The 27,629-nt window shown below is 52.2% G+C and overlaps 1 protein-coding gene across 1 annotated transcript in view; it reads left to right on the top strand.

The window, feature by feature from the left end:
- The window catches only part of VWA5B1 (von Willebrand factor A domain containing 5B1), a 70,357-nt gene that overhangs the window by 31,624 nt on the left and 11,104 nt on the right, over positions 1-27,629 (top strand). Inside the window, exons 9-16 of the mRNA XM_054009328.1 lie at positions 5,296-5,406; positions 6,288-6,490; positions 9,003-9,117; positions 13,853-14,038; positions 15,396-15,591; positions 16,868-17,061; positions 21,118-21,340; positions 24,524-24,841. Of these exons, the coding sequence (XP_053865303.1) occupies positions 5,296-5,406; positions 6,288-6,490; positions 9,003-9,117; positions 13,853-14,038; positions 15,396-15,591; positions 16,868-17,061; positions 21,118-21,340; positions 24,524-24,841 (1,546 nt within the window). The remainder of the gene's footprint in view (positions 1-5,295; positions 5,407-6,287; positions 6,491-9,002; positions 9,118-13,852; positions 14,039-15,395; positions 15,592-16,867; positions 17,062-21,117; positions 21,341-24,523; positions 24,842-27,629) is intronic.

Below are 27,629 nucleotides of genomic sequence, written 5' to 3' on the forward strand. Positions count from 1 at the left end.
AAGAGAGCCGCCCTGTGGTACCCACCCCTGCGAGCGCCACCGAAATCCCCGCCCCTCCAGCACCACGCCACCTGAAGCCCTGCCCCCTCCAAGCGCCGCGCTGCCCGAAGCCCCCGTCCCCCCTCCGAGTGCCGCCCCGTGCCAGACCCCGCCTCCCCAAGACCCCGCCCCCCGGAGCACCACGCCCCCGAAGCCCCGCCCCTCCAAGCACCACGCCGCCCGAAGCCCCCGCTCCCCCTCTGAGCACCACGGCGCCCGAAGCCCCACCCCCCCGAGCACCACGCCACCTGAAGCCCCCGCCCTCCCTCCGAGCGCTGCCCGAAGCCCCCACCCCCCCTCCGAGCACCGCGCCTTCCGAAGCCCCTGCCCCCCCGAGCACTGCACCATCCGAAGCCCCGCCCCCCCAGCACCACGCCGCCCGAAGCCCCCGCCCCCGCTTCGAGCACCACACCACCCGATGCCCCCGCTCCGAGCGCCGCGCCGCCGAATAAAAAAAAATAAATAATAATAATAAAAAAAAAAAATCGAGCGCCACCCTGCCCCAAGGTGCCGCCCCAAGCACGTGCTTGATCGGCTGGTGCCTGGAGCCGGCTCTGGTGCATGCCTTCCCACTCAGAGGAGCAGTATCTAGTGGTCAGAAAACCTAGATTCTATTTCCAGCTCAGCTACTGATTCACTACGCGGACGAGGGCAAGTCACTTATCTCCCTGGCCTCAGTTTACCCACCTGCAAAGGGGGATAATATCTTCTTCCCAGGGGTGTTTTAGGCAAAGTTAGTTGTTACAATGTATTTTATATTTTTGAGAGCAGTACCTAGAATCTCCAATTGAATTCAGGGCCCCGTTGTGCCAGGTGCTGTACATACACAAAGAGCTTACAGTCGAAATAGACAGGACAGACAAAGGGTGCGAGAAAGGAAGGGCTATTATCCCCATTTTAGAGTTGGAGAGCTGAAACACAGAGAGATTCAGTGACTCGCCTAAGGACACACCCATATCTCCTGAGGCCTAGTCCCAGTCCTTACCCGTGAGAACCACTGCCCTATATAAATGTGAAAGATTATTGTTACGTAGTAACTAAAATAATCTATGCCCATCTTTGCATAGCAGGGTGCAATCTAGGGATGAGATGTGCTATATCAGGGATTGGTATTGTGTACTGTTATTTAAGGTATAACCTTGAGCTATGGGTTCATTAATTCTTACAAGCTAAGCAGGTCAAGCCTGGTCATTATTTGCATGGGAGCCCTCAAAAATAATTTCAGGCTGATGGAGGAAGCTGCGTAAATTACACTCCTGTTAAAAACCCAGTGACTGCTAGCTCAGTGAAACTTGCACTGTTTTGTCACTTTCACCGATTTTCTGACATACAGTGCACCCTGTGTAACCCTACCAGTTACAGCACTGCTGAATTTAACTCATTATTCTTTAGGGCTGGGATTTTTAAAGGAACCCAAGGGAGTTAGGCACCCTGGATTTATGTACCTCACTCCCTTAAACTCCTTTGAAAATCCTAGCTTACAATAGCTGAGGGTGAAATTCACCCTGGTAGCACAGAGGGAGCTGTCTCTGGTACTGAAATGGCCCTGCTCAGGAAAGCTCTGCTTGGCAGTTTAACTAGCATGGTTTGAAATGCCCTTGAAGATTTCCAGTCGTGTGGCCATCCTGAATGGAGGAAGGATGCTTGCCAGCCCACCCTTTCCCTTCCACTTCTAAAGAAAAGGAGAATCCACCTTTCAAGGCAACGTATCTTGAGGAAAAAAAAACCCCACTCTCCTGTTTTCTCCTGGCTTCTGTCATTTGTAAATGTCTGAATGCAGTTGCTGCTTTTAATGTATTTTGGATGGATTGAACTTGATTGAATAACATTTGCATAGTCATCAGCTTGGACTATAAATTGCATGGGATGAACTTGGATGTGTTAGAAGGAGGAAATGGAGCTGCACCGTATGAAAACTGTGCTATGTGACAACAGAGCTATCTGTAGATTAAAATGAATCTAAAATGAATAGATAGGGAGTAATTCGGTGCTTGTGCTCTGTGTGTGTGTAATCGGGGTGGGGGGAGGGAATTGAGTTTGGGAAAGAAGGGAAGCCCAGACTAAAATGTTAAGGGGGAAAGTTCAATGCTTTTAATTTCCTGTCGCTGATTTCATTCTGGCGATCCTGCTCTAATGTAGCTCACCATTTCAAAACCACTATATACAGGGTGGTGAGTGTGCCTGTGTCAAGCATATATATTGGCAAACATGGAATGAGAAGCAGATATTGACTTCTCTTCAGGTGAACATCTAGGTTTATGGATCTGTGAGATAAATATGGAGGGCAGCAGAACTGAGATCAATAGATACCCTCAAGGAGGGATACATCTTCCTGCTCACTGAAATGTGAAGTCCGTATTCGTAACATACATTTGAATTGCTTCATTAGAAATATCTGGAAATCTGTCTTTGAAAACTACTTCTAAAAATATCAACGTCAAGATCCTGGGGGGGGGGGGGGGGGGGAAATCACCTCTGCTGAACCTTTCAGGAAGCAGCAATTTGAATATGTTCTCTCACTAACTCAGAGGTGAATAACAGGTTTCCCTAACTCATCTGCAGCCAGTCAAAATTCATCCACTTTCATAGATTAACATTGCTCCAGATCTCTGTATTGTTTACCTCTCAGAGAGTCTCCAATACAAATTTACTGACTTGTCACATGACTGTTTTCAGCCAGTCATTAGCCAGGGTTGTGTGTGTGTATATATAACAGTACAGGGCTCAGGCATAACCCCCCCACTGAAGTCACTGGGAGTTCCAGACCTGGATGCCCTGCAGAAGTGACGCGCTGTTTGTAGGTATGAATTTGGGGTGGCCATGAAGCTAGAGAGGTGCTATCAACTCGTGGTCAATAAAGTTCCCATGAGACTTTAAGGATCTGATCCGAAGCTTCCTGGCATTTTCCCTTGCACTTTACTAGGCTTTGAAACAAGCCCTAAGAGCTGAAGTGTTTAACTCTGGTGCTGTGGCCAAGTTCCAAACTGGCAGTTACCATCTGATAATGTAAAATTCCCCTTCAATTGTAAGTGGTATATTTTTAACTTGCTGGCCTTTTGGGTTATCTAATCCATGCCTCTGTCAATGAGAAAGCAAGGAGGCTCTCCCACTTCCTTTGACCTTAGGAGCTATTCTCTCAGGACCTGGCTCTTGGGTTTCTGCTGCCCACGGCAAACTGACAACTGTATCATCTCATCCTCATGTAAACACACAACACTAAACCACTCTGGAACACCACAAATCACTGACCTGCACTTGGCCTTTAACCATCCTCTTCTTCACAAGCAAACTCCATATCCCTGGTCTCCTGTTTGTTGTCAAAGCGAGCAGCACCTTTTATCCTGGAGCATTCAATTCCCACCAGGCACGATATGAGATCGATTACATTTCTTTTCTCTAATAAAAAGAACCAGTTCAGAAGGGAAAGTTAAAGAGAATTTTTCAGGCAAAAAATCATTCATTGGAAAATCAAGCAACCTTACCTGTTGATATTCACACCTTGCATCATTCACACTGAGAGAGAGCAGTTTTAAAAAAAATTAAAAAAACAAATGGCTGTTTTCAGTATTTATGCTGGTTTGTTTATTTTGTGAACTTTGCTCAAGTAAAAAACCCACACCAGATAGTTTCTCACACAATACTCACAGCTGCATTCACAAAGAAGATTTCTATCCAAAAATGGTTTACATTGATTTTTTTAAGTTCAAGAAAACAATTCTATTAAAGTTCTGTAAAGCCTCTTATTAAAACCCATCCCTCAAAATCTTACATTTTCGGGGGCATACTACCTATCTCTGTCCCGAGGAGCTTTTTTGGAGGAGAATAGCAATCAGATGCATGCAGTGTTTTCTTAATGTGTGAATCACGTAAAAGCAAACTATGCAATTGTGGTCTAGATGAAATTACTATAAGGTGGGTGTGCATCTGGCTGAAAGACCGTACTCAAAGGGTCATTATCAATGGTTCGCTGTCCAACTGGGAGGGCGTATCTAGTGAGGTCCCGCAGGAGTTAGACCTGGGTCTGGTACTATTCAGAATTTTCCTTAAGACTTGGATAATGGAATGGAGAGTATGCATATAAAATTTGAGAATGACACCAAGTTGGGAGGGGAGGCTAGCACTGTGAAGAATAGGATTAGATTAGAATTTAAAATAACCTTGACAAATTAGAGAAATAAGCTGAAATCAACAAAATGAAATTTAACAAAGGTAAGTGCAAAGTACTTCACTTGGGAAGGAAAACTCAAACACAGGACTACAGAATGGGGAATAACTTGCGAGGTGGTCGTACTGCTGAAAAGGATCTGGGGGTGACAGTGGATCACAAATTGAATCTGAGTCAACAATGTGATGCAGTTGTGAACAAGGCTGATATAATTCTGGGGTATATTAACAGGACAAAGCCCTGGCTGGGAAGATTTAGTTGGGAATTGGTCCCGCTTTGAGCAGGGGGTTGGACTAGATGACCTCCTGAGGTCCCTTCCAACCCTGATATTCTATGATTTTATGAATGTTGTATGTAAGACATGAGCTAATTGTCCCACTCTACTCAGCACTGGTGAGGCCTCGGCTGGAGTTGTGTGTCCAACTCTGGGTGCCACACTTTAGGAAAGATATGGACAAATTAGAAGAATCCAGAGGAGAACAACAAAAATGATAAGCAGGTTAAAGAACCTGACCGATGAGGAAAGGTTAAAAAAAATCCAAGCTTGAGAAAAGAAGACTCAGGTGGGACCTGTTAACAGTCTTCAGATATGTTAAAGGCTGTTACAAAGAGGACGATGATCAATTGTTCTCCATGTCCACTGAAGGTAGGACAAGAAGTTGTGCACTAATCTGCAGCAAGGGAGATTTAGGTTAGCGATTAGGAAAAACTCTCTCACGCTAAGGGTAGCTAAGCTCTGGCACAGGCTTCCAAGGGAGGGTGTGGAATTCCCATCACTGGCGGTTTTTAAGAACAGGCTGGACAAACAGCTGTCAGGGAGGGTCTAGATTTAACTTGTCTCTGCCTCAGTGCTGGGTGCTGGACTTGGTGACCTTCTGAGGTCCTTTCTAGCCCTGCATTTCTATGATTCTGTGAAACAAGCAGTGTTATTCTGTTGTGTTATTGAACTGCATGAGCCAAATGCAGGGTAGTGGTGAAGTGAACGTGGAGAAGGAAAGCCAGGAGGGTAGTGCTGCTGGTAAAACTCAGGCTGCCAATCAGATATCAGGCTTCCTGACATGTGTTCACTTTTATTTCCTTCACCCTCACAGGACGCCCTGCTGGTCATACTCAAGAGCCTGGCACCGGCATGCCTCTTCAACGTCATCGGATTTGGGTCGACCTTTAAGACCCTCTTTCCTTCCAGTCAAACTTACTGTGAGGTGGGTGAAGACATTTCTGAACTCATTGGCACTCACAGAAGAGGGCAGGGGCCTTGCAGCTCAGATGCGGCCTTTGCAGGATGGTATCAGGGAATGTGCTGCAGCTGATGCCAACCGTGCCCTGCCCTGGGACCGTCTGGTCCAGGGAGCTGGTTGTGTAGCTCACTCACTGCCCTGCCTCTCTGTGTGAAGCAGCTACACACACCACTAGCCACAATCCTCTGGCCTTGTTCTGGAGTCCAAGTTCCTTCACTTGGGCTGCTGTGCTCACCTTGGCAGGTATTAACAGAGGGGTGCTAATATCCCAGATCCTTCCACACTGGGGACATGAATCTGAGAGGACAGAACCTCTGAGACACCAGAACCCCTCTCTTTGTGGCCAAGATAGTGACCTAGGTTTGGAGGTTCTGACTTTCCATCACATGGCTTTTAGGAACTCACCTTTCCTGGACTCTCTCTGCACTGGCCCAGGCACCAGCCCCCTTTAAGTCCTAAAGAATCAAGCTTAAGTGGGATTTCTGTGTTGCATATGCCTTGCGCTGCCCTCCGCGAGGGATGAATTTCACCTACAGAAAGTAGCTGCGGACGCATTGGGTGCGTGCCTTTTACAGAGGCAGCGTGGCTTGGTGGTTAGAGCAGGTGACCAAAAGTTGAGAAGATGTGGGTTGTATTCCCAACTCTCCCACTGACTTGCTGTCTGACCCGCAGCAAGTCACTTCTCCTCACCAGGCCCCTGTTTCCCCCATCCGCTAAAATGGGGGTGTCGTCATCTCGAACTGAGCGTCAGGATCCCCAAACGAAAAGTGTTATATCAGTGCTCAGCATCAATCAACCTTTACCGCAATAACTCTAACTAGTGGGCGCTTCTGCTCCCTTTGCAGAAGAGTCTGGCTATTGCGTGTGAGAGCATCAAGAAGCTCCGGGCGGATATGGGTGGCACCAACATCTTATCCCCTTTAAAGTGGATCATCCGGCAGCCCATCCACAGAGGCCACCCGCGCCTGCTCTTCCTGCTGACTGACGGAGCCGTTAGCAACACCGGGAAGGTCATTGAGCTGCTGCGGAATCAGTCTTTCTCCACCAGGTCTGGATAACTTTGGGATCCTCTGGCATAGGGGCAAAAAACCAGCATGTAGGGGACTTGGAGTGCAATGCGAGCAGCAGGCCTCCATCTTATATTTCACAGTCATCCCACACTCAGAATGAAAGGCAGGATGGTAGCTTGTAGGAGCAGGGTTTGGAATGGATCCCAGAAGTTCAGGTGCTTTTCTGGAAGGTCATCCAGACAATCTGAGCCAGGGAAATTGGGCCTGGCAGTTTTACTAGAGCAGCCTCTTCGCTGATGTCTTCTGCTTGCAGGACTGACCCGAGAACAGGCTTCTTTGCAGTCTTTTAATACATCTGGTTCTGAGTCCCAGCTGGGTCTAGTGCGGGCAGCATAAAAAAATCAAATATTCTGAAAAGCAAACATGTGAAAAGCAGCTTAAAGGAAATGCAGGGTATTTATGGGACATAAAGAGAACTTGTGGAACTCATTGCCGCTATATATTGTTGAGTCACGTGTCCTGGGATGGTTTTAGAAAAAGGATCCGACATTATTAAGGGGGGGGCCGGCCTGAGATTTGCAGCTATGGTGGGGATTGAGTCCCTCTGGAATGCATGAAAAACTTAAGTATCAGCACCCAACTGCTCACACTTGCTCCAGGGCCAGTGAGCGTTTGAGGGGTATGGCGCGGGGTGGGGGTAAGATGTGAACTGAGCGTGCATTGGTATGTTAATGTTGCCGTTCCTGGTGATTTCCTTGCATTGATAGGAAATGCAATCAAGCAACTTTCCCTGTATGTTTACTAAGGTCTTGTCCACATGTAGTTATCAGGGGAATAGCAAGCGCATTTTAAATTCACCCCCTACCTTAATCCCAATTAAGTTCCAAGTGCAGACGAGCCCTAAATCCATTCGGAAGGGGCACGAATAACAGGATCTGCCATTCTGTCCACACAATGAAACCACCAGGCCTTTCCATGAGACGAGGGGCATCGGCGGGGAGCGAGGAAGGAATTCCCCGCCCTGCAGGGCACCGTATTGCAAAGCCAGGTGGGTTCTGGAGGGGTTTGTGCTCTCCCCTGAGACTGGTGCTGGCCCCCATCAGAGACAGGATCCCGAATCAGGTGGAGCACCAGGCTGCAGACCTTTCCCACTGGACGGGCTGCTGCGCAGTTTCAGAACCCAGCGAAACAGAACAAAAAAGAAATGATCAGTTTCCCTCTCATCCTCGAAGAGTCTCCTTCCCTTCTTGTGTCCATCCCCCCCCTTCCCTCCCCTTCTGTGGGGCCAGTGGGACCTCCAGACCCCTCACTCCAAGGGAGGAAGGTCCTGCTCAGACTCGCAGCAGCTCTAGTTGTCAGGCTCCCAGGCCCTGGGAGGTGATTGCGCACGGTGTTCCAGACAGGCAGGGCTGGAGAAGAGCAGAGAGGAACGAGGTGCTGGGGGGGCTTTTTGTGTTTCCTCTTCAGCAGTCCCTAGACAGACCTTTCCTAGGGGAGGTGGAAACCCCTGCTCCAAGGCAGGAGTCTATCTTAAACAGACAGGGACGAATCCTGAAAGGTGCTGAGCACCTACAACTTCCATTGACTTCTGTCCATCCCTCCCTCCCTCCCTCTCTTAGAACAGCTGGTCATTTCCCTGTGCTCAGTGGCCCAGTTCCCATGGTCATCAGTGGGAGCAGAGCTGAGCCCTTAGCCAATGAAGTGAGACCAGTGCTTCCCTGCCCTTCACTAGCCAGGCAGGCCCCAGCCCCTGGCTGTAGAGGGGCTTGCTCACACCCAGGGTTTTTCCTGCCTGATGCCAACCCTTGATCAGGGCTGGCTCTACCATTTTTGCTGCCCAAACTGCCGAGGCAAAAAAAAAAAAAAGCCGCCCGGACTGTGCCGGCCCAAGAATGGACGGAATGCCGCCCCATAGCATGTGCCGCCCCAGGCACGTGTTTCCTCCGTTGGTGCCTGGAGTCGGCCCTGCTCTTGATCACAGGCTTCAGCCAGAAGCAACAACAACAACAACGAAAAGGTCACTTGAGCAGGGCCGGGAAGGTCAGGAAAGCACTTGGTTGTTCTTTCCTTGAGAAAATGTATTTGAATCCTGATCAGAGCTAATCGCCAGGTCTTTAACGGTATCGACCGCAGGACTCAGCTGGGGAAACCAGCTGATCCCCGAACAAAAGCAGGCTGTTTGTATTCAGAGAGGGAGGGAGCTGCTGCAAAAGCCGGCAAACGGAGGTAGAGGGAGGGGGGTGCCCCATGGCCAATGCTCAGGGCGGCATCCCCCTCTGTCATTTCGTCCCCATTTAACCGGGGCTGAGCAGTCGAGGCTAAACATCTGGCTGCCTCGCTGCACATTTAGGCACCTCAGTGGAGGCTGATTTCAGAGGGGCTGAACACCTTCAGCTCCCGTTGAATTCATGGGGAGCCGGGATTGTTCAATGCTATTACATTGCCCAGCCTTAGCAGGGGGTAGGGGTCTGATCCTACACCCAGCCTCCTGCTCTAACGTCCCCCGCTCCTCGCCCCTGACCTGTATCCTGAATGTCCATCTTTCCCTAGGTGCTACAGCTTCGGCATTGGGCAGAAGGCCTGCAGGAGGCTGGTGCGCGGGCTGGCTGCCGTGTCCAAGGGGAGTGCAGAATTCCTGGCGGAGGGCGAGAGGCTGCAGCCAAAGGTACTGCTACTCCAGATCCCTCCCATTGCCGGCTTTTCCTTGTGGGGAGGGGGCAAACCATGCAGGGCTCGGAGCTAGGGTCAGTCTGGATAGGTGCCCCAAAGACTGAAGGCTTCTCTGCACCCCAGCAAAGCTGGGCTGGGGCAAGGGAGCAGCTGCCCCATCGGAGTCCGTCCTGCAAAGGGGCTGGGCTGGGACTGCATAAAGACGAGGGAAGAAGGCAGCTGGATTATTTGCTGATTTGACAGACCTGCAGCTGAGCAGGTGAGTGACGGCAGGGGTCACTGACGGGCTTTGTGTCAGCAGGAGGGCAGCCAATGGGGCCGGTGCTTTTCACCCCAGTGAGAGCAGAATGCACACTGGGCACGTCCCCTAACGATGCCCCGATGGGAGAGGGTGATGGGCCGAGGCAGGGTACACGCTAGGCAGCAGGTGTGCTAACACCAGTACTCATCATGCTGACCCTGACTCGTACTGTCTCATTGTCTCCTTGTGCATCTCACTTTGTCTATATCCACCTGTTGTCTTCAGTGTCGGGGTGAATAATACTGACCTTCTTTGGGACGTGTCTGAGGGCTAAAGATGAAGAGCCAGGGATTATTAGTCACTTATCAGCTCTTTGGGGCAGGGCCCATCTTTCTATCCTGTGCTAATTAATAAATAAAACAAAAGGAAGTACTTCTTCACGCAATGCACAGTCAATCTGTGGAACTCCTTGCCAGAGGATGTTGTGAAGGCCAAGACTATAACAGGGTTCAAAAAAGAACTAGATAAGTTCATGGAGGATAGTTCCATCAATGGCTGTTAGCCAGGATGGGCAGGGATGGTGTCCCTAGCCTCTGTTTGCCAGAAGCTGGGAATGAGCGACAGGGGATGGATCATGTGATGATTCCCTGTTCTGTTCATTCCCTCAGGGGCACCACCTGGCATTGGCCACTGTCTGCAGACAGGATACTGGGCTAGATGGACCTTTGGTCTGACCCAGTCTGGCTGTTCTGATGTCTTATGTGTTTGTCCAGCACCTGGCCAGGGGGTTCCTGGGCCAGGACAAGAGCTACCACAACCCTAATAATAATAATAATAGGAAGCCTTAGAAGCCAAGGGGGCAATGGCCAATCCACTGACAGCCGTGTGAAGAAGTGATTTGTAGCAGGGCATGGGGTCGTCTCTTCCTTGGTGACTCATGTCTCCAGAGGAAAGCCAGTGGCAACGTGCCCGCTGGTGGAACCAGAGATTTGTTCCCCAGCTAGCCAGGGACCTTCCAATCCAGCCCCAGGCACCCTGCCCTCTTTCTGTATAATGGGTCAGGGCAGAGCACCGGGAGGGAAGGGGTGGAGGTGTGGCGGGTTTTTATTCGTGCTGAGGGATGGATCATTTTTAGCAGGATTTTAGATGGCGAATTTGAAGGAGAAAGGACTCCAGACCACTGGAGTTTTATGCCACAGTGGGCTGTTCAGATATGCCAGAGGAGAGCTGCCCTGTGCTGCTGAGGGCATCTCCAGCCTGCTGATATATGAGACCAGCGATGCCAGACTCTGCTTCCTGGTGGAGAGGTTCTGGCTGGCTAGGTGAATCCTAGGAAGGGAATTTAGAATTGCCACTTTCCCAGGTGTATCCAACAGGACAGAGCTGGGTGTCTCCACGTTGCCGTCCATCAGCTCGCCACGGCATGGCAACACTGCAGCACAATGGGCTCACGTCGAACCGACGGGACAGTTCCTAAAACCAGAGGCCCTGCCTGTGATTTTGTACCACCGTTTTTGCACTCACAGAACCAAGTGGCGGTGCAAAGCCTGTTTTGCACCCCCCGAATCCCACTGCAGGGGCAGCAAGCCCGGTGTGGATTTCGCAGGCCCAGACACCACTCCCCGAAGCCGGGGGATCACTGTGACCAAGAACTGCCTTGCGGGGATGTTTCTCAGGCCCTGACTTTGATGGCGGGACCAGTTAACGTCCCACAAACATGGCTCGTGGATGACCCCGAACACACCAGCATGGAGCCGTTGGACCGAATCCCCCCTCCCGACCTCTCCCTCTCCTGAGCTGAAATTCCTGTAGGCCTCTCTGGACTCAAACAACAACAACAGGGTCCGTTTCCCAGGGGAACAGACATGTTGCATTTTAGTGAACTTCTCAGCTCATTGGGGCCTGGGGGTGATCACAAGCTGCTCCTGGCACAATTCCTTGCTCTGGGACTGGCTCGCCAACTCCTACGCAGCGTGTGGGCGAGGAGAGCTGGATGGAAAAGAGCCTGCGTGTCAGACATATTGGGGAGTCGGAGCTTGCGTGCAGGGAGGAATGGAAGCGGTAGGCGCGACACGCTCCTGGTAGCAAACATAGCTGCAGTAGTCGGCACAGACCGAAACAGAGGATTTGGCATCCAGGCAGCGAATTAGCTGTGAAGTGAAGTCAAAATCCCCCCTTTTGCTCAGCCCAGCCGCCTGGAGGTTCACAGGGTCCACGGAAGGGAAATAACCGTGCAGTAGTTATGCTGGTTAAACTGACTTTAACGCCGGCTGGGAAGCGGTTTCGAGGTTTTGATGTCTGGCTCCCACGCTGCCAATGCCATAAATAAGGGGTCTCCCTGCACCTGTCACTTTCACTCCACCGAGTTGCATTGCAAGGTTCATTATCCACAGCCTCACTATCCCCACCTCGCCTGGCTACATCCTGTCTCACTGGCAGCGTTTGGGATCCTACACCCGTCTCTCTCCTACATTCCAAACTGGGAGTTACGGTTACTTTATCATCTGCCTCCCCTCCACTTCCCCTCCCGTTCTCTAGCGGTTTGTCTACACTGAAATCATGGGGGGTGACTGCTGCTAGTCTAAACACACCTGAACTAGCTTGGATTAAGCGGTGAAGCCCAGGAGGGCTGTACAATTACTTGGGAGGCTAGGGCAGCCTGAAGCCCACGCTGCTGCAGCTTTAATCTAGAGCTAACTAGATTAAACTAGCTCAGGTCTGTCTAGACGAGCTGCAGTCACGTGCCATGATTGCAGTGTAGACATGCAAAAGGTTTAGGGTATTTCCCCACCTGGCCCCTCTGGGATAGAACGCTCAGCTCTCCCCAGCAACAGTCATTGGGTTCATATGATTTACTGACGTCAGTGGGAGATCGAGATTCACCCTTCTTTGTGCATTAACTTGACAAGCTCCCATTGGTTCAGTCCAGCCTAGCACCAGGGTCGGCAATGCCAGCTGTAATGACTGTTTCATGGAAAGGGCCCGGTCCTGTTCCCCCTATAGCCCAGGAAGCACTTTCAGAGACAGAGAAGCACAAGCATCCGTGTTATAAATTAAGCCCCAAGACAGGAAGGGGGGTTTTTACAGGGCTGTTAATACAGGCCTCACTTGTTATACAGATGATCTTCAGCCATCTGAGGCATCAATTAACGGCCCCATCAAGCACATCCTGGCGTGTCTTACAGATCCTGTATTGTGGACATTGAACCATATAGAAAGTTTAAAATGCCCTGTATATAAAACTCTTTTTAACTTCTCTCTGCACTCTGGAAAACAGTTCCTAGTGGGAAAGCAGTGACGAATGGAGAACTTTCCAATAGATTTGCCTGTAATATATACATGGATATTGGCCTAGATCTCCAGCTAGAGTAACCTGGTTTAACTCCATAGAGGTCAGTGGGGCTACGTTGATTTACATAGAGTGTAATTGACCCCAGCTGGCCCAGTGCTGAGCTACCAGTGGCCTCTTTGTGTGCTTGCGAGAAATGGCTCTCTGTCCTTGGAAAGACGTGAAGACAAGTTGATTCCGAGTGCCGAGATCTCTCAGCGCCTGCACTGGAGGCTGTTTGGAAAGCCCCAGGGAGTTCTCTAGAGAAAGACAAGCGTGTCTCGTGGCTGGGGAGATTGGGAAGGGATGGCGCAGAGTTCGAGCACACTCCACACTGTGTGTGAGTGATCAATGCCTATGCAGAGCAGGGACCTGCCTGCCATCCAAGGTACCAGAGTGTTATGCTGCAGCAAAGGCATCTGCTGAAATTCCCACTGAGGGTTTTCTGAAATGCACCCATGATTGGTTTTGTTGCCCCAGTGTAGGGGGCTAGGCAGGGCAAAAAGGAAATTGGCTGGAGTGCAGAGGGCTGGTGGTAGATGGCACGATTTGGAGCAGCCTCAGGGGTGCTCTAAGTTGCTTTCTTGGCCCAGACTGGTGTCTGGCAGCTGAAGGATCAGTGGCATAAACCACCTGCACGCTCTGCTGAGGGGGTTGGAATACTGGAGACAGGTGGCATGTAGCAGGTGAGTTCCCAGGGCCCTATCACTCCACTCTGGTGTCTCTTACCCTCATGGAGCAGGAGGGGATTTCTGCCAAAGTCAGTTTGCCCAATCGGCCAGATGTGTAAAGGGTGGATTTTTTCCACTTTCCCCTGAAGCATCATGTGTATAATGCAGGCAGGAGACAAAAGCAGCTAGGCCATCGGCCTCTCCTTGTGCGCTCAGCCTGTTCTGTCAGCTAGACTCAAGACCTCACATTGTGATGGGCTCTGGAGAGGACAATCGGCGACTCTGAAATCCAGGTGGGCAGGTCTGTTTATCTTCACTGTGCAACCCCCCAGCATGGTCACACACTGACATACTCACCCACAGGTGCATGCTGACACACTCAGGCATCCATGCACGCCCGTGCTCACAACACGTGCCCACACACTCGTTCACAAACACCCTCCCCTCTGCCGTTTGACAGTCCACATGGGTTTGTGCTCTGTCCTGCCAGATGATCAAGTCTCTGAAGAAAGCTATGTCACCCGTCCTGAGCGATGTAACTGTGGAGTGGGTCTTTCCTGAAACCACTGAGGTCTTGATCTCCCCAGTCAGTGCCAGCTGTCTCTTCCCTGGCGACCGGCTGGTTGGGTACGGCATTGTCTGTGACACGTCCCTGTACATCTCTAACCCCAGAGCTGTAAGTAACCTCTGCCACATTCCCCAGCCCCCACGGGAATGTATGTTTGTTTGTGCATTCAAATGTGTTTGGGTGTGCATGTGCATGGTGTGTGTGCATACATGTGTATGTGTGAGTGTGCCTGGGGTGTGGGTGTGTGCATTGTGTGTGTGTGTGTATGCAGGTGTGGTGGGGGAGCCAGTCACACACTCTCTCACTCCTCCCCGGTATTGAGACTTGTCTCTCAGATATGAGTCATAAAGTGAATGTGGTTGTAAGAGAACCGTGGCTGAGAGCTCAATCAGCAGGTGTTCCTAGCTTGGTAGCCACATACTGTTGCAGGGCTGCTCTTCCAAGGCCACGGTGGTCCTGACTTGAATCTTTCTTGGGCTATTATGCTCGTCACATGCACAGAAAACTCTGCCACCAGACAGGGTGTCTTGCTGAGTGGTTTGCCCCACTTCCATTCACGGGTCAGCTGTGCACCACTGAGGTGCCAGAGGAAGGTGGGGCGGTTGTTTGATCCCACTGTGCTTTGTTCTCTTCCTCGCCTTCCCAAACATAACACAAGCCAACAGAAGAGCCAACAGTCTTGAAAAGCACCAGCTGTAATCGCCTGAGGCATAAGGATGTGAAGGGATGAGGCAGGAGTGTTGTAAGCAAGACACGAGAAGTAATTCTTCCGCTCTACTCTGCGCTGATTAGGCCTCAGCTGGAGTATTGTGTCCAGTTCTGGGCGCCACATTTCAGGAAAGATGTGGACAAATTGGAGCAAGTCCAGAGAAGAGCAACAAAAACGACGAAAGGTCTAGAAAACATGATCTCTGAGGGAAGATTGAAAAAAAAATGGGTTTGTTTAGTTTGGAGAAGAGAAGACTGGGAGGGGACATGATAACAGTTTTCAAGTACATAAAAGGTTGTTACAAGGAGGAGGAGGAAGAATTGTTCTTCTTAACCTCGGAGGATAGGACAAGAAGCAATGGGCTTAAATTGCAACTGTCAGGGTGGTTAAGCACTGGGGAGATTGTGGAATCTCCGTCAGTGGCGATTTTTAAGAGCAGGTTGGACAAACACCTGTCAGGGATGTTCTAGATAATTAGTCCTGCCACCAGTGCTTGGGAGTGGACTAGATGACCTCTCGAGGTCCCTTCCAGTTCTATGGTTCTTCAGTCAGGGAGAAGGGGTTTGGGACAATTGGCTAAAGGGAGAAGGGGCCCTAGACATGGGGTAACCAGGCACTTCATCAAGAGGTGTGGGGATGATGTACGAATTGCTAAGACTGCCAATTCCATGCACATCCGGAGCCCTTTCCAGACCCAGCAGGCCAGAGCGGATGCAGCATTCCAGCCCAATTCTTCTCTTTCCCTTTCTTCCCCAGGACAAGAGGCGGCGCTACAGCATGATGCATTCCCAGGAGTCAGGCAGTTCCGTTTTCTTTCACTCCCAGGAAGAGGGAGCTGGCTCGGACAGCTGGAGCTATCCCAAGGACTCTGAGGGGGAGCTCCCTTCAGAGCGGACCCCTGATCTCTTGGTGGTTGGTGGAGAACTGAGGAGAGAATCTGACCCAGATACTGGTCAGTTTCTCCTTATTGTAAACCCGATAGCATCACCCACTCCTCTTCCTGATCATTGCCTTTAGCCACTGGTTTGTCGCTTTCAGATAACACCCCTTCAGCTGTATCTCTGAGAAGTGACAGGGGTCTCTGGAGAAGTGGCAACAAATCACACAAAGCTCAGAGACTCCATTTGGCTTGACTGCTTCATCCAAACATGCCTGGGAATCGAACTGGGAACCCACTGAGAATAGCCACCCCCCGAGATTTGCAGCACATCCTAGGCTCTGGCCCTGGGATTATTACTGCAATGTTTACGCTCCCTCTCGTAGCCAAAACCGTCTGCACTAAAAGCTTTTGTGGCCTCTTGGTGACCCTCTGCAAGGTTTGGATCAGGCCAAATTCCAATTTCTGATGTAGGATCTTACTGAACCCCATCCCACTACTAGGCAGCCTGATGAGTGTATCCCTCTGGGGACAGGCCAGGCCCTGTTGCTTCCACAAAGGAGGGAGAGGGGTTAGATTAGGGGCCTGGGAATCAAGACTCTTTGGTTCTCTATTCTTGGATCTGCCACTGACCTGCGACATTGTGCAAGTCACTTTGCCTTTCCCTGCTTCACGTTCCCCATCAGCAGAATGGGGCGAATGATGTTTACCTACCTGCCAGCATGGGAGAGGACAGAGGTGTGCAACTCTTTGGCTAGACATTCCTCAGACTTTCAAAACAGTCCCTTAACCAGGACCAAAGTCACACTCAGTGAGGAGAAAGGAGTCTGGGACAGACGTAAAACCAAGGTCCTGACCTCATGGGCATTAACAAGTCCCTGGCACTTTTCTCAAGGCTAAGGGTATTAATCCTGTTGGCCCAGTCAAATTCCAACAGTGTCCCGGCTCTGTTCCATCCCAGGAAGAGCTGCATGTCAGTCCTGGGTGCAGGGATCCCTGATTCGAATAGGGATCCTTCAGGACGAAAGCCGCTCTATGAACGTAAGTCCATGTACTATATTCCAAAGCTTGGCCCCTTCATGCCTGGGCCGCCCCGCGTATGAGCAGTGTGGAGGGTTCTTTTCCCTGGGTCTCTCAAGTGCAATTCTCTCTGTTGTCCTTCTCCCTACCTGGTTTATCTCTCCCGTCCAAGGTCCATCTTCCCAGCAGAGTCAGGGCGATTCTCTGTGGAGTTGGGGAGAGTGATTGGGCGGGAAGGGGCCTCCCACTCTCTGCCGCCCGAGACAAGGGATGTTAAAGACCTGACTGGCATTGGCTGGTCCCGCTGCTGATCAGCTCTTCCTTCGAACAGGGCTGGACCCTAAATCCTCCTCCAGGCGAAGGGTGTACAGCACCAATCAGATTGCCAGCCACGAGCCTTTCAAGAGGGTCCCCACAGCCAGCGATCCGAGCGCTGCCCTGGGCAAGAATCCTCTTCGCAAAGCCCACATACAGGATCTGTGCCAGCTCAGCCCGGAGCCACAGCCACGGCGAGCGGATTTCCAGGTAAGGGCCGGTGCTGGGCCTGGACGGTGGGCTACACCAGCAGGGGCCTCGCCAGGGTAACCTCGCACTGCTGCCCCTCTTATGCCAGTGCAGCCTGGGCCCTGCTTCCTAGCTCGGAGGGGCTCTTTCAGGAGCACATGGCAGTGTCACTGCCCCGAGGTCCTGTTACACGGTGTAGCTCCTGCCCGAGGTGCCATTTTCTTGCACTGGAGCCTGGCGATCCAGGAGTTACATGCGACTCCCCAGCCCCAGTCTCCAGCCGCCCTGTACCCTCAGTTCCCCTGGACACTCTGGCCTCCCTGTACTATGGCCACATAGGGCCAGGCTTTCAAATGCACTCAGCTCGGCTGGGAACCAGTAGCCCGGTTTTTGAATGATCTCAGCGCGGTGAGTGGAAGGAGCAGAGCTCTCCTGAAAATCTGGCCCCAGGTGCGAGTGCTGAGCAACGAAACATCTGGCCCTGGGCTCTTCTGAAAATCTGGCCCCTGGTGGAGGATTCCAGCTTCCAGACCCCAGTGGCTGCTTTCCAGGGTGCTCTCCTGCCTTTCCAATGCTGCGGCTTCGCCGTCTCCTCCTCCCTCTCATCTCCTGCATGACACCACCCCAGAACTGCGGCTTCCAGTATTGCTCCCAGGCCCCAGTGCAACCTCTAGGGTGTAGGATGCTCTTCAGTGTGCCTCGTCCAATGCCTCCTCTCCCAAGGCCCTGTCGCCAAACCAACCACTATAGTCACACAATGCTCTCGTGCCCACCTTAAAAACACACTCAGGTGACTACGCCCGTAGAATCAGGTGTCGGGGCAGCCTTGCAGCGGCAGGCAAAGCGCCCAGGTTCTAGGGGCTCAGATCTGGGGCATGCTTGTGCGCGCATGCGCGTTTTGTGCTGCAACGTGGTGCCAAGAAGAAAACTTTGCTGCCAGAAATAAAGCCCAGCAGGTCCAGCTTTCCAGCGGGGGGCTCACAACAGGTCCACCACTTCTTTTCATAGCCTGGGCTCATGTGTTTTGTCGGCATCTCTACTGTCTCCTTCATCAGCGCGTCTGAGCTCCGTTTTGTTCTTTGTTTGATCCTAGTTATACCTTTTAATTCTTCTTGGGTTCATATTTCAGTAGAGTTTGGCCAAACGATATAAACCCTTCGGAGCTGTAGCAGTTCCTGCGTGCCTCACAGCAGAACACAAAGTTAATCTTGATGCAAATCCCCTGTTAATACAACGCCGGGTCTAAGGCGATGAAAGATAGGGTACAAAAGGAGCTGGAGAGGAAAAGTCTGCCCCATTTAAATTGCTTTAATTCACAGCTCTTTCTTTTCACCTGGACACAACAGGCGACATTATCCCCAGAATGAGTTTGCATCAACGTCCCAGTCATTCTGCTCACTCCCACACCTTAACAACCGTGGGCCAATTCATTCCCTGGTGTATTCCCTCTGTGTACTCCATTGGGCCAGAGAGATTCAGATGTGCCTGAACTCCATCCATTGCAGCTGAGGCAGGGGACAGAGGTGGCTTTGTCACGTTTTTGCTCCCCCACCATCCCAGAGACAGCTGGAAGCTAATTCAGCCCCTGGTGCAAGCTAGAGCAGCCTCCAAGCTGCTCTACCTTGTGCCAGCTGGAACACCTTCCTAGTGCTTGTGGGCCCCTAGGGCCACCCATGCTCCAGGGATAGTGACTTTTTACAAGAGAAGGCCAGGCATATGCTGGGAATGCTGAGAGGGAAGGGTCCGAGGTTCAGCCCACAAGAAGGCCGATCGCTTCCCTTCTGAGGCGATGATAAACTGAAATGAAAAGGTGAGGTTAGCTGAAAGGGTGATTTCCGTGGCGAATCAGAGGCATTCAGTCCCCATGACGATTTTCAGGCAAAGGGCTGGAATGGCTCGCGCCGGTGTTTGACATGCCTGAGATGGTCTCCTTCGAAATCAGTGTCTGCAACAAGCCTGGGCAGACCAGAGCAAGAACAGCTGCTGCTGCATCCCTGTTCCCATGACAACCCCGAACAGGGTATCTGAGGTCTTCGATCTGTGTCTTCTCTGGGAGACTGGGACATGGAACATCACTAAGTCCAGGCGTTTCTAAGGGACGGTTAATTACAGACATGCCAGGGTGGATGCTTCATTCCTTCTGTGCTGTAGGGCTGGCGAGGTATTTGTGTCTGCACCGTTAGGGTTGGCCAGGCCCCAGTCTCTGTGCATTGTGGCGGATGATGGTGTTCAGAAGACCACAAGGAGAAATCGGCCCTCGTCAGAACGCAGCCAGGGGTTAGACATGTGTGTTCTGCTTGGTTTTAATTGCTGCCTTGTTCTGCGCCATCTCTCACACTGTGGGTGTGGGGGGGCAGCTTGACATTTTCAGAGATGTGAACGCAGAGTTCTTCTCCACTCCCCCCCATGCCCACATCACAACTGGAAAGGAAAGGTCAGCGCATCAGGATGGATGGTTTAAACTCCCAGACGCTTCCCTGATCTCCAAGGAGAGAGGCTCAGGAGGGGAAGAGCGAGTGGAAACGTGCCGGCAGTAGCTTCCAGAGAGAGACTTTCCACTGAGCTCACAGCAGATGCCTCCTTGCTTAGGTTCTACCACCTTAGGGGCATTTTCAGGGATCAGGAGAAGCCAAACTCAGCGGAGAACAAGGGGGAGGGAGTGTCCCTTCGTCACAGGTCTCCCTACACGGGGCTGGCATGGCTTAGACAAGTCAGTAAGCCCTCCTCCAAGAGCTGGGGCAGTACTAGAGGGATTTTGATGGGAAAGAAGCAAGCAGTGGGCAGGGACTCAAGAGGCCCAGTTGGGGGGGAAGGGAATTCCCTCCACCCCAGACAGAGCGGGCTCTGGACAATTGAGGAGCCGTGGGGAGCTGGAAATGAGTTTGGTGATCTCCACCCAATCCACAGGAGACGGGCCCATCATCCAAAATCCACCATCCAAACTGCTCTGCCCTCACTCCCCTCCATTCCTGTGGGCAGTTGGAGAAGAGAGGCCAAGGGTTGACTGGGTTACGGAAACTGAACGCCCCACCCAACCCCTCGAGAGGGCCCCACCGGGTCAGGGCAGAGGTATTTGCACCGGAGGCCAGGGCAAAACTTGCCACTGCCGTGCGGAGCTCGGTCTGTGAGGAATCAGAGGATATCGGCCTTCAGGGCATCTTTCTGCAACACTAGGATTTCTGTCTTGCTCCCAGGAACGGAGTGTCCGTACAGAGACCAGCCTTAGAGATGCTGGACAAAGATATGAATGCTGTCGCCTAAGGCCTGCTCTGCACTAGAAAATTAAGTCGGCTTACCTATGTTGCTCTGAGGCGTGAAAAATCCCCCTCCCCCAGAGGGGCATAGTTAAGCCGACTTAGCCCCCAATGTAGACAGCGCTAGGTCGACCTAGCTACTGCCTCTCGGGGAGGTGGAGCACCTAGTAGAGTCTACACTGAAGCGCTGCAGACAAGCCTTCAGGCTTAGCAGAGTCGCTGACACAGGGATCTGTTTCTCTCCCTTTCTGCCCACCCCCAAGGGACTATTTTAAGGAGGAGGAACGCCGCTCAGTTTTCCCTTCGTAACTAAGTAGCTGGGCCCCGGCCTGCCTATTTCGTCTTTCTCTTAGTTGCCACGTGAAGTAATTAAAAGAGCCAGATTGAGGAAATTCACATTTATCCTCCCACTGGTCAGGGGAAGGTGTTCCCTCGATGACTCGTTCCAGCCCCCAAGGGAATGCACCTGGGGCACGCACTGAGAAATAAATCCCAGCTGGTTATCAGGGGACCTTTGCGGGGTGGTGGTGGTGAAACGCTTGTGTTCAGTAAACAGATGCCGTTTCACATGTCAGCGTTTTGCATGTCTGACGAGCCAATAAGAGAGCTGGGTCAAGAAGGGAATGGGTCAAACACAGGTGGGTAGGTGGTAGGATCTCGCCTTCCTATCGATCCATCCGTTCCCTACACAAACCTCTTCTTTCCAGTGGTCTATTGTCATACGCCCCCCCGCTAACAGTTGCTGTGCCCGTGTCTTTCCTAACAAGACCCCCACCCATTGTCCATGCCCGTCTATCCCACTCTGACCTTTCCCTGTTCACAGCCTTTCACCGCCAGCCCCTACGTTGCCACCACACGGATACGAGGCACCGGCGCCAGGAGGCCCTCTCTGCTGCACCAGAGCTGCCTGTCGTTTTGTCAGGACGCGGACACTCCCCAGCCACAGGATGGTCTCCAGCACATGACTCCAGGCAGGTGCCTGGGTCAGCCAGAGCCCAGCTCTGTCCTGAGATCCTCCTCGGGCAGCCGGAGCCCTGGGGATCAGGGTAAGTGACATCCAGCAGGTTGCTATGAAGAGGGTCCACCTCTGGAGCACAGCTGGCCTAGCACTCTAACCAGTCTGTCTGTGCACCTCCCACCATAGCACCTTGGTGCTTGGATAGGCAAATTAGGAAATGCTGATCAAATCGTAAAGAGGCTAGTGGCAAAACTGCTCCCCCAACACGCCCCCTCCTGGCTGAGTATGGAATTGCACCACTTCTTGCCTCAGTTCCCCCTCCCCTCTTATCTCCTAGAACTGGAAGGGACCTTGAAAGGTCATCGAGTCCAGCCCCCTGCCTTCACTATCAGGACCATGTACTGATTTTGCCCCAGATCCTTAAGTGGCCCCCTCAAGGATTGAACTCACAACCCTGGGTTTAGCAGGCCAATGCTCAAGCCTACTCCAGCCAGAAGAGGGTCCTAATCTTCAGCCTGACCACTTTACAGAGTCTAGTCCCTTATTATCCTTTACTAAAGTCCTGCAGAAATGTAAACAAAACAAACCTTCCGCCCGGCTGGGCTCAGCTGGCCTCACAAGTACGTCTCATCCTCTACCGTTTGCCCCTATGCCTTGTCCAGGCTCCTGGGCATTCAACAACCTCACTGTCTGGGCTGGCAAACTCCTCTCCTCACTCAGGGCTTCAGGCAGGTTCCAGTTCCTTAAGACCCTGGTCTCCAGTCAGGCTTCCAGCTCACCCCTGGAGTAGCTGCTTCAGAGAAAGGGAACACCCCCTCTCCTTTCCTTTGGGTCGCCTCTCTCCAGCGGGGCACTCCCAGGCCCCAGCGCTTCATGAGGAAAAACAAAACCCCAGCAAAAAACAACCCCAGCTCCCCTCCAGCTGGGCTTTATCCCTAATCAGGCCTGGCGCCGCCTCCTGGTGCCCCCAGCCTGGTTAATTGGCTTCTCAAGCCCATATTAACCCTTTCACAGCCTGTGCGGGGTAAACCAAACTTTGTGTCACTCGCTGGACCAGCTCCACAGCTGTAATAAATCAGCCTAATTCCATTGACCACTGATGGAGCCATGCCAATGTACCCCAGCCGGCCCACCAGTCCCTTTGTAGCCCTGCTCTTGGGAGCCCGAGAAAGGAGATGACAGCGTGGGAGGCCGCCCGTGGCGTGGCCATTATGTCAGGTGTGTCGTAGACTCCCAGGGCAGTGTGTTTGTTGGCAGTGATCTCCAGGGTAGGGTTGCCAACCCTCCAGGCTTGTCCTGGGGAGGCTCCAGGAATTACAGTAATCTTTAATTAAAGATTATGTTGTGCGATGAAACCTCCAGGAATATGTCCAACCAAAATTGGCAACCCTAACATAAGGGAGGTGGATGAAAGGTGCGTCACTGTTCCCATTAAAGGTGGGTGAAGCCTTTTACATTTGTTCTCCCGGAACAATAGCTTATTTCAAAGCTTCCGATGAGCGTCAATCACCCTTGGCAATGTTCTGGCCCCCGTCTGCATCACCAAGTATCCCAGCATGCATTGCAAAGCGGCTAATGCTTTCCTGTGTTCCCCCACAAACGGCCAGGCCTACAACCGCACTTGGCCTGATGCAGCCCCGTGGTGCTGTACACGGCAGCCCTCCGCTGCTCTCCTCTTTTGCAGTCTGCAAAGACGACTGGTGACTTGTATGAAGATGGAACATTGCATGCTGGGATATGTCGTTTCCAGGAGAGACATCCCCCTCCTTCATGTAGTTAATTATTAATTATTATTATTATTTTGCACTTAGGGTTGCCAACTTTCTAACCGCACAGACTGAACACCCTAGCCCTGCCCCTTCTCTGAGGCCCCACCCCTGCTCACTACATTCCCCCTCCCTCACTCTCCCCCACCCCCTTTTACTGGGTTGGGGCAGAGGGTTGGGGTGCGGGAGGGGGTGAGAGCTGTAGTTGGGGGTGCAGGCTCTGGGGTAGGGCCAGAAATGTGGGGTTTGGGGTGCGGGAGGGGGTAAGAGCTGTAATTGGGGGTGCAGGCTCTGGGGTAGGGTCAGAAATGTGGGGTTCGGGGTGCGGGAGGGGGCTCCGGGCTGGTGCAGGGAGTTGGGGTGTAGGAGGGGGTGAGGGCTCTGGCTGGGGGTGCAGGCTCTGGGATGGGACTGGGGATGAGGGGTTTGGGGTGCAAGAGGGGGCTCCAGGCTGGGGGGTGGAGCCGAGGGATTAGGAGTGCGGGAGGGGGCTGCGGGTTGAGGCAGGGGGTTGGGGTGTAGGAGGGGGTGAGGGCTCTGGGCTGGTGGTGCAGGCTCTGGGATGGGGCTGAAGATGCGTGGTTTGGGGTACAGGAGGGGGCTCCGGGTTTGGGGGGGGCTCAGGGCTGGGGCAGGGGCTCAGGGTCAAGGTGCGGGCTTACCTCAGGCGGCTCCTGGTCAGCAGTGCAGCAGGGCTAACGCAGGCTCCCTACCTGTCCTGGCATCGCGCTGCGCCGTGGAAGCAGCCAGCAGCAAGTCCGGCTCCTAGGTGGGGTGGCCAGGAGGCTCTGTGGGCTGTCTTTGCCCACAGGCACCGCCCTCCCAGCTCCCATTGGCCTTGGTTCCTGGCCAATGGAAGTGCAGAGCCGGCGCTCGGGGCAGGGGCAGTGCGCGGATCCCCCCGCCCCCTCTCGCCTAGGAGCTGGACCTGCTGGCTGCTTCCTGGGTTTAGCGCAGTGCCAGGACAGGTAGGAACTAGCCTGCCTTAGCCCTGTAGCACCACCGACTGGACTTTAACGGCCCGGTCGGCGGTGCTGACCGTAGCCACCAGAGTCTGTTTTCGACCGGGTGTGCCGGTCGAAAACCAGACACCTGGCAACCCTATTTGCACTGCTATCGTGTCTTTCATCCAAGGATCACAAAGTGCTTTACAAACACGAATGAAGACTCATAAAGGCCGGGGAAATTGGTATAATCCCCATTTAACACAGGGGGAAACTGAGGCACCAAGCAGTTAAGTCGCTTGCCCAAGGTCACACCGTGAGTCATTTGCTGTCAGATACAGAATACAGGAACCCACTGACATCAGTGGGTGTAACTGGGAGCAGAATTTGACCCCAAGTGTCCTTGCAGGCAATCCTGGGTTCTAACTCCTACTCCAGCATGTTGTCAAAGTGGCCCTCATTTGGGCAGCTCCTTGGCACACCAGTGACAGCAGAGGATGGGAGACAGCCTTGCCCTTCACTGTGATGCTAATTCATTTTGTGCCTGTTGCTTGCCTGCAGAATCTGCCCAGCACCCTTCCTTTGCCTTTGAAACAGAGACTTTGTCAGACTGGGATCCCCAAGATCTTGATCTCAGCGCTGCCAAGGGGTGCCCGCGCTCCCCCAGGGCCATCTGCAAGGCAGTGGTGAAGGGGTTAAGGGGTAACGAGCCTGTCCGGTGGGAAATCACCTTTGACATCCGGCCCCTGTTCCAAGACAGAGAGAGCCGTGAGAACGGCGAAGGGGATCTGTGGAACGAGACCTTCCACCACTTGGCGGCCAAGTCCATCATCCGGGATTTCGAGCTGCTGGCCGAGAAGGAATGTGAAATCGAACACGGTAATGCCGGCGTCCTGGCCAGCCAGCCTCAGTGAGAATGGAGGGCCAGATTCCCAGAGCTGGTGTAAACCATTGCAGCTGCAGTAGCCTCAATTATACCACGTCAATTTACGGCAGCTGGGGATCTGGCCCTCAGTGTTATCACATGTTAACGCAAGGTCACATGGTGGAGATGCACCGTGGCCAAGTGTTGATGTTCCATGTGATGATCTGAGGAGAGTCCCCCAAGGCTGGCCTCATGCCCTCTCTGCTTTTCTCCAGCTCACCTAATTGCTCATTAAATATCCCTACTGCATGTTAGCACGCTCCTTCTCCTCTCCCTCTCACCTTCTCCCACACTCCCCTGCTTCCCACAGAGGTCTGCTAGTTATATTTTTAGAGGGTTAGTCACGTTGAGTCGTGAGCCCAAATCAAACGCTTTTAGGCCTTTTGAGAACCATAACACAACACCTGCTGTTCAGCCCCCTCCACCATGGAGTTGCAATTTTCAGGGCCTGGCTTTGAATGGAACATCAAACGGTTCCGTTCAAAGAAGTATCCAGAAGTTGAGACTCTACCAGGAAATCTAACCCCGATTATCACTCCTAGTGGAGCTGTTTGGACACGTCTCTGAACAAGTCTGTGAATTAGCCAAACCTCCTGGGCTGGGGATCTCTTGATCGCAAGTCCCCTTGTGATATTTCTGCTATTTCGCAGTTCTGGCACAAAAGTGCAGAGGCCTCTGACATGAAAATGAGTGGGCTGGGAAAGGAAACCGACAGATTTGAGCCTGTTTGGCTGTGGTTTGAGTTTGGGGTGTTGCTTCAGTGACTGGGGAGGGTTATTTTTTCTTTGCCCATCCATCGGTGGGAGTCAGAGAGCCAAATTCTGCTCCGGTTCAAACCCATTGAACTCCGGGGACGTGCATGAACGGTAACTCAGCACAGAATTGGTCTGAAAACACACTCTCCCAAAGACATATGAACCAAAAAGGCATCCACTGATTTCAATGGACTTACACCAGGGATGAATTTGGGCCTCGGGAGTTAATAAGGAGGCGGCCTTTGGCACTGCAGAACCAGAACCAGTGAGATGGGAGAGAGAGCCGTGGGGACACCGGCACAGCAGCCAGCGTACAATTAGGGTGACCAAATGTCCTGATTTTATAGGGACAGTCCCGATTTTTGGGTCTTTTTCTTATATAGGCTCCTATTACCCCCCCACCCTGTGTCCCAATTTTTCACATTTGCTGTCTGGTCACCCTACATACATACTGAGCTCTGCCAGCTAGCAACGTCCTCTACTGCAGGCTGGTAGCATCTCTCCGTTCTTTATCTCTTTCTTGAAGTAGCCCAGGGATGAAATTGCCATGGAGAAGTAAAATCAAATGCACGCATTAAGAAACAAAGAGAGAATCCTGGAAAGGGACACACATGCGGATGAGGAAAGGAGAAGATGCTGTTATTTAGATGGGAGCTGGGTATGCATGGGCAGCGACTGAAGAGTTGACTCTCTGTGGGTGCGCTGGGTTGCGGCTGGCATAGCAGCTCTTCTCTCTCTAGCGCCCCCTCCTGTTGGTCACTCTGGTCCCACGATGCTCTGCCTCTTCTCGTGACTCCGTCCCCCAACCTGGTCATGCTTTAGTCCCATCTCTGCTGGGTATCAGAAAGTCCAACAACTAAAACTTCAGTGCGCTTACAAAAGGTTTTCTGCCTTCACTGGAGGCCCTGTGGTCCTCATTTTTGTCTCAGGGCTTTCAAACCTCCTTATCCTGTATTGTCCAGGGATGCACACCACCTTCCCAGTGATGGGTAGGGGAACCCAGGCCCCACCATTACACTTGGCTCTAGTCCGGGGCCCTGTAATCAGCTGTCAAGAGCTGCTCTGTCAGACTCTTTGCTGCTGCTGCCTCCCTGGGCTTTCTACCGACTGCAGCTGGTCAGCTGATCTCTCCCACTGCCCCCCGAAGTTCACCCTGCTTTCAGGGCCAGGACTCGCATGGCTGTCCCCTGGAATCCCCCCAGAAATCCCAAACCAAAAGTACAACTTAACCCAACTTCTGCTCTCCGTGGGCTTAACCTTCCACAGCTCCTCAGTGAAATGCCTCCCAGGGCTCCAGATCCTGCCCTGGAATCAGGACTCATCACCAGAGCTTGCGCCTACTCTCTCCTGGCCTCTGCCAGACTTGTCTCCTCACAAGAGGATCCCAGTGTCAGCTCTTCCCCCTGAGCGTCCTCCTTGACCTTCCCAACCGCTCCACTGTCTAGTCCAGTGATACTCATGCTGCTTTTCAATGTGTCTCCGATGGCTCTTTGCAGCACATGCTATTAAAACACCGGGCGCTTTTACTATGTTATTAACCAATTAAGTTATCAACTTGCACTAAGTTATTAACTTAGTTGCCTTGAGACTATTATATATGTATATAAAAAGCAAAATATTTCCCCTGTTTAAATGTATTGACTAGAATGTATTGTAAATGAAACAATGAATCCACACGACTGGGGCTTTTTGGGGCTTATCGCTAATTCGACTCCTGAACTGCGGTGGTCTGAGTATCACTGCTCTAGTCCCAGAGGGGGATCGCAGAGTTCTTCCCTGCAGCCCCCTTCTAAGCTTAACTTCCCTTCTTTATAGTCACCACTCCAGCTGGGCTTCATCTTTAATTACGCCTGGGCCATCCCTTCCCCCCACACTGGATCCAGGTAACATATTAGCTCTTGGGTCCACATTAACCTTTTAATTGCTGTGTGGGGTACACACCCCATCAGAGGAGCACAGCTGAAGCTGGGTTGGGCTGCTAATTGGA

This window comes from Malaclemys terrapin, chromosome 19 (assembly GCF_027887155.1).
Source record: "Malaclemys terrapin pileata isolate rMalTer1 chromosome 19, rMalTer1.hap1, whole genome shotgun sequence".
NCBI lineage: Eukaryota > Metazoa > Chordata > Testudines > Emydidae > Malaclemys > Malaclemys terrapin.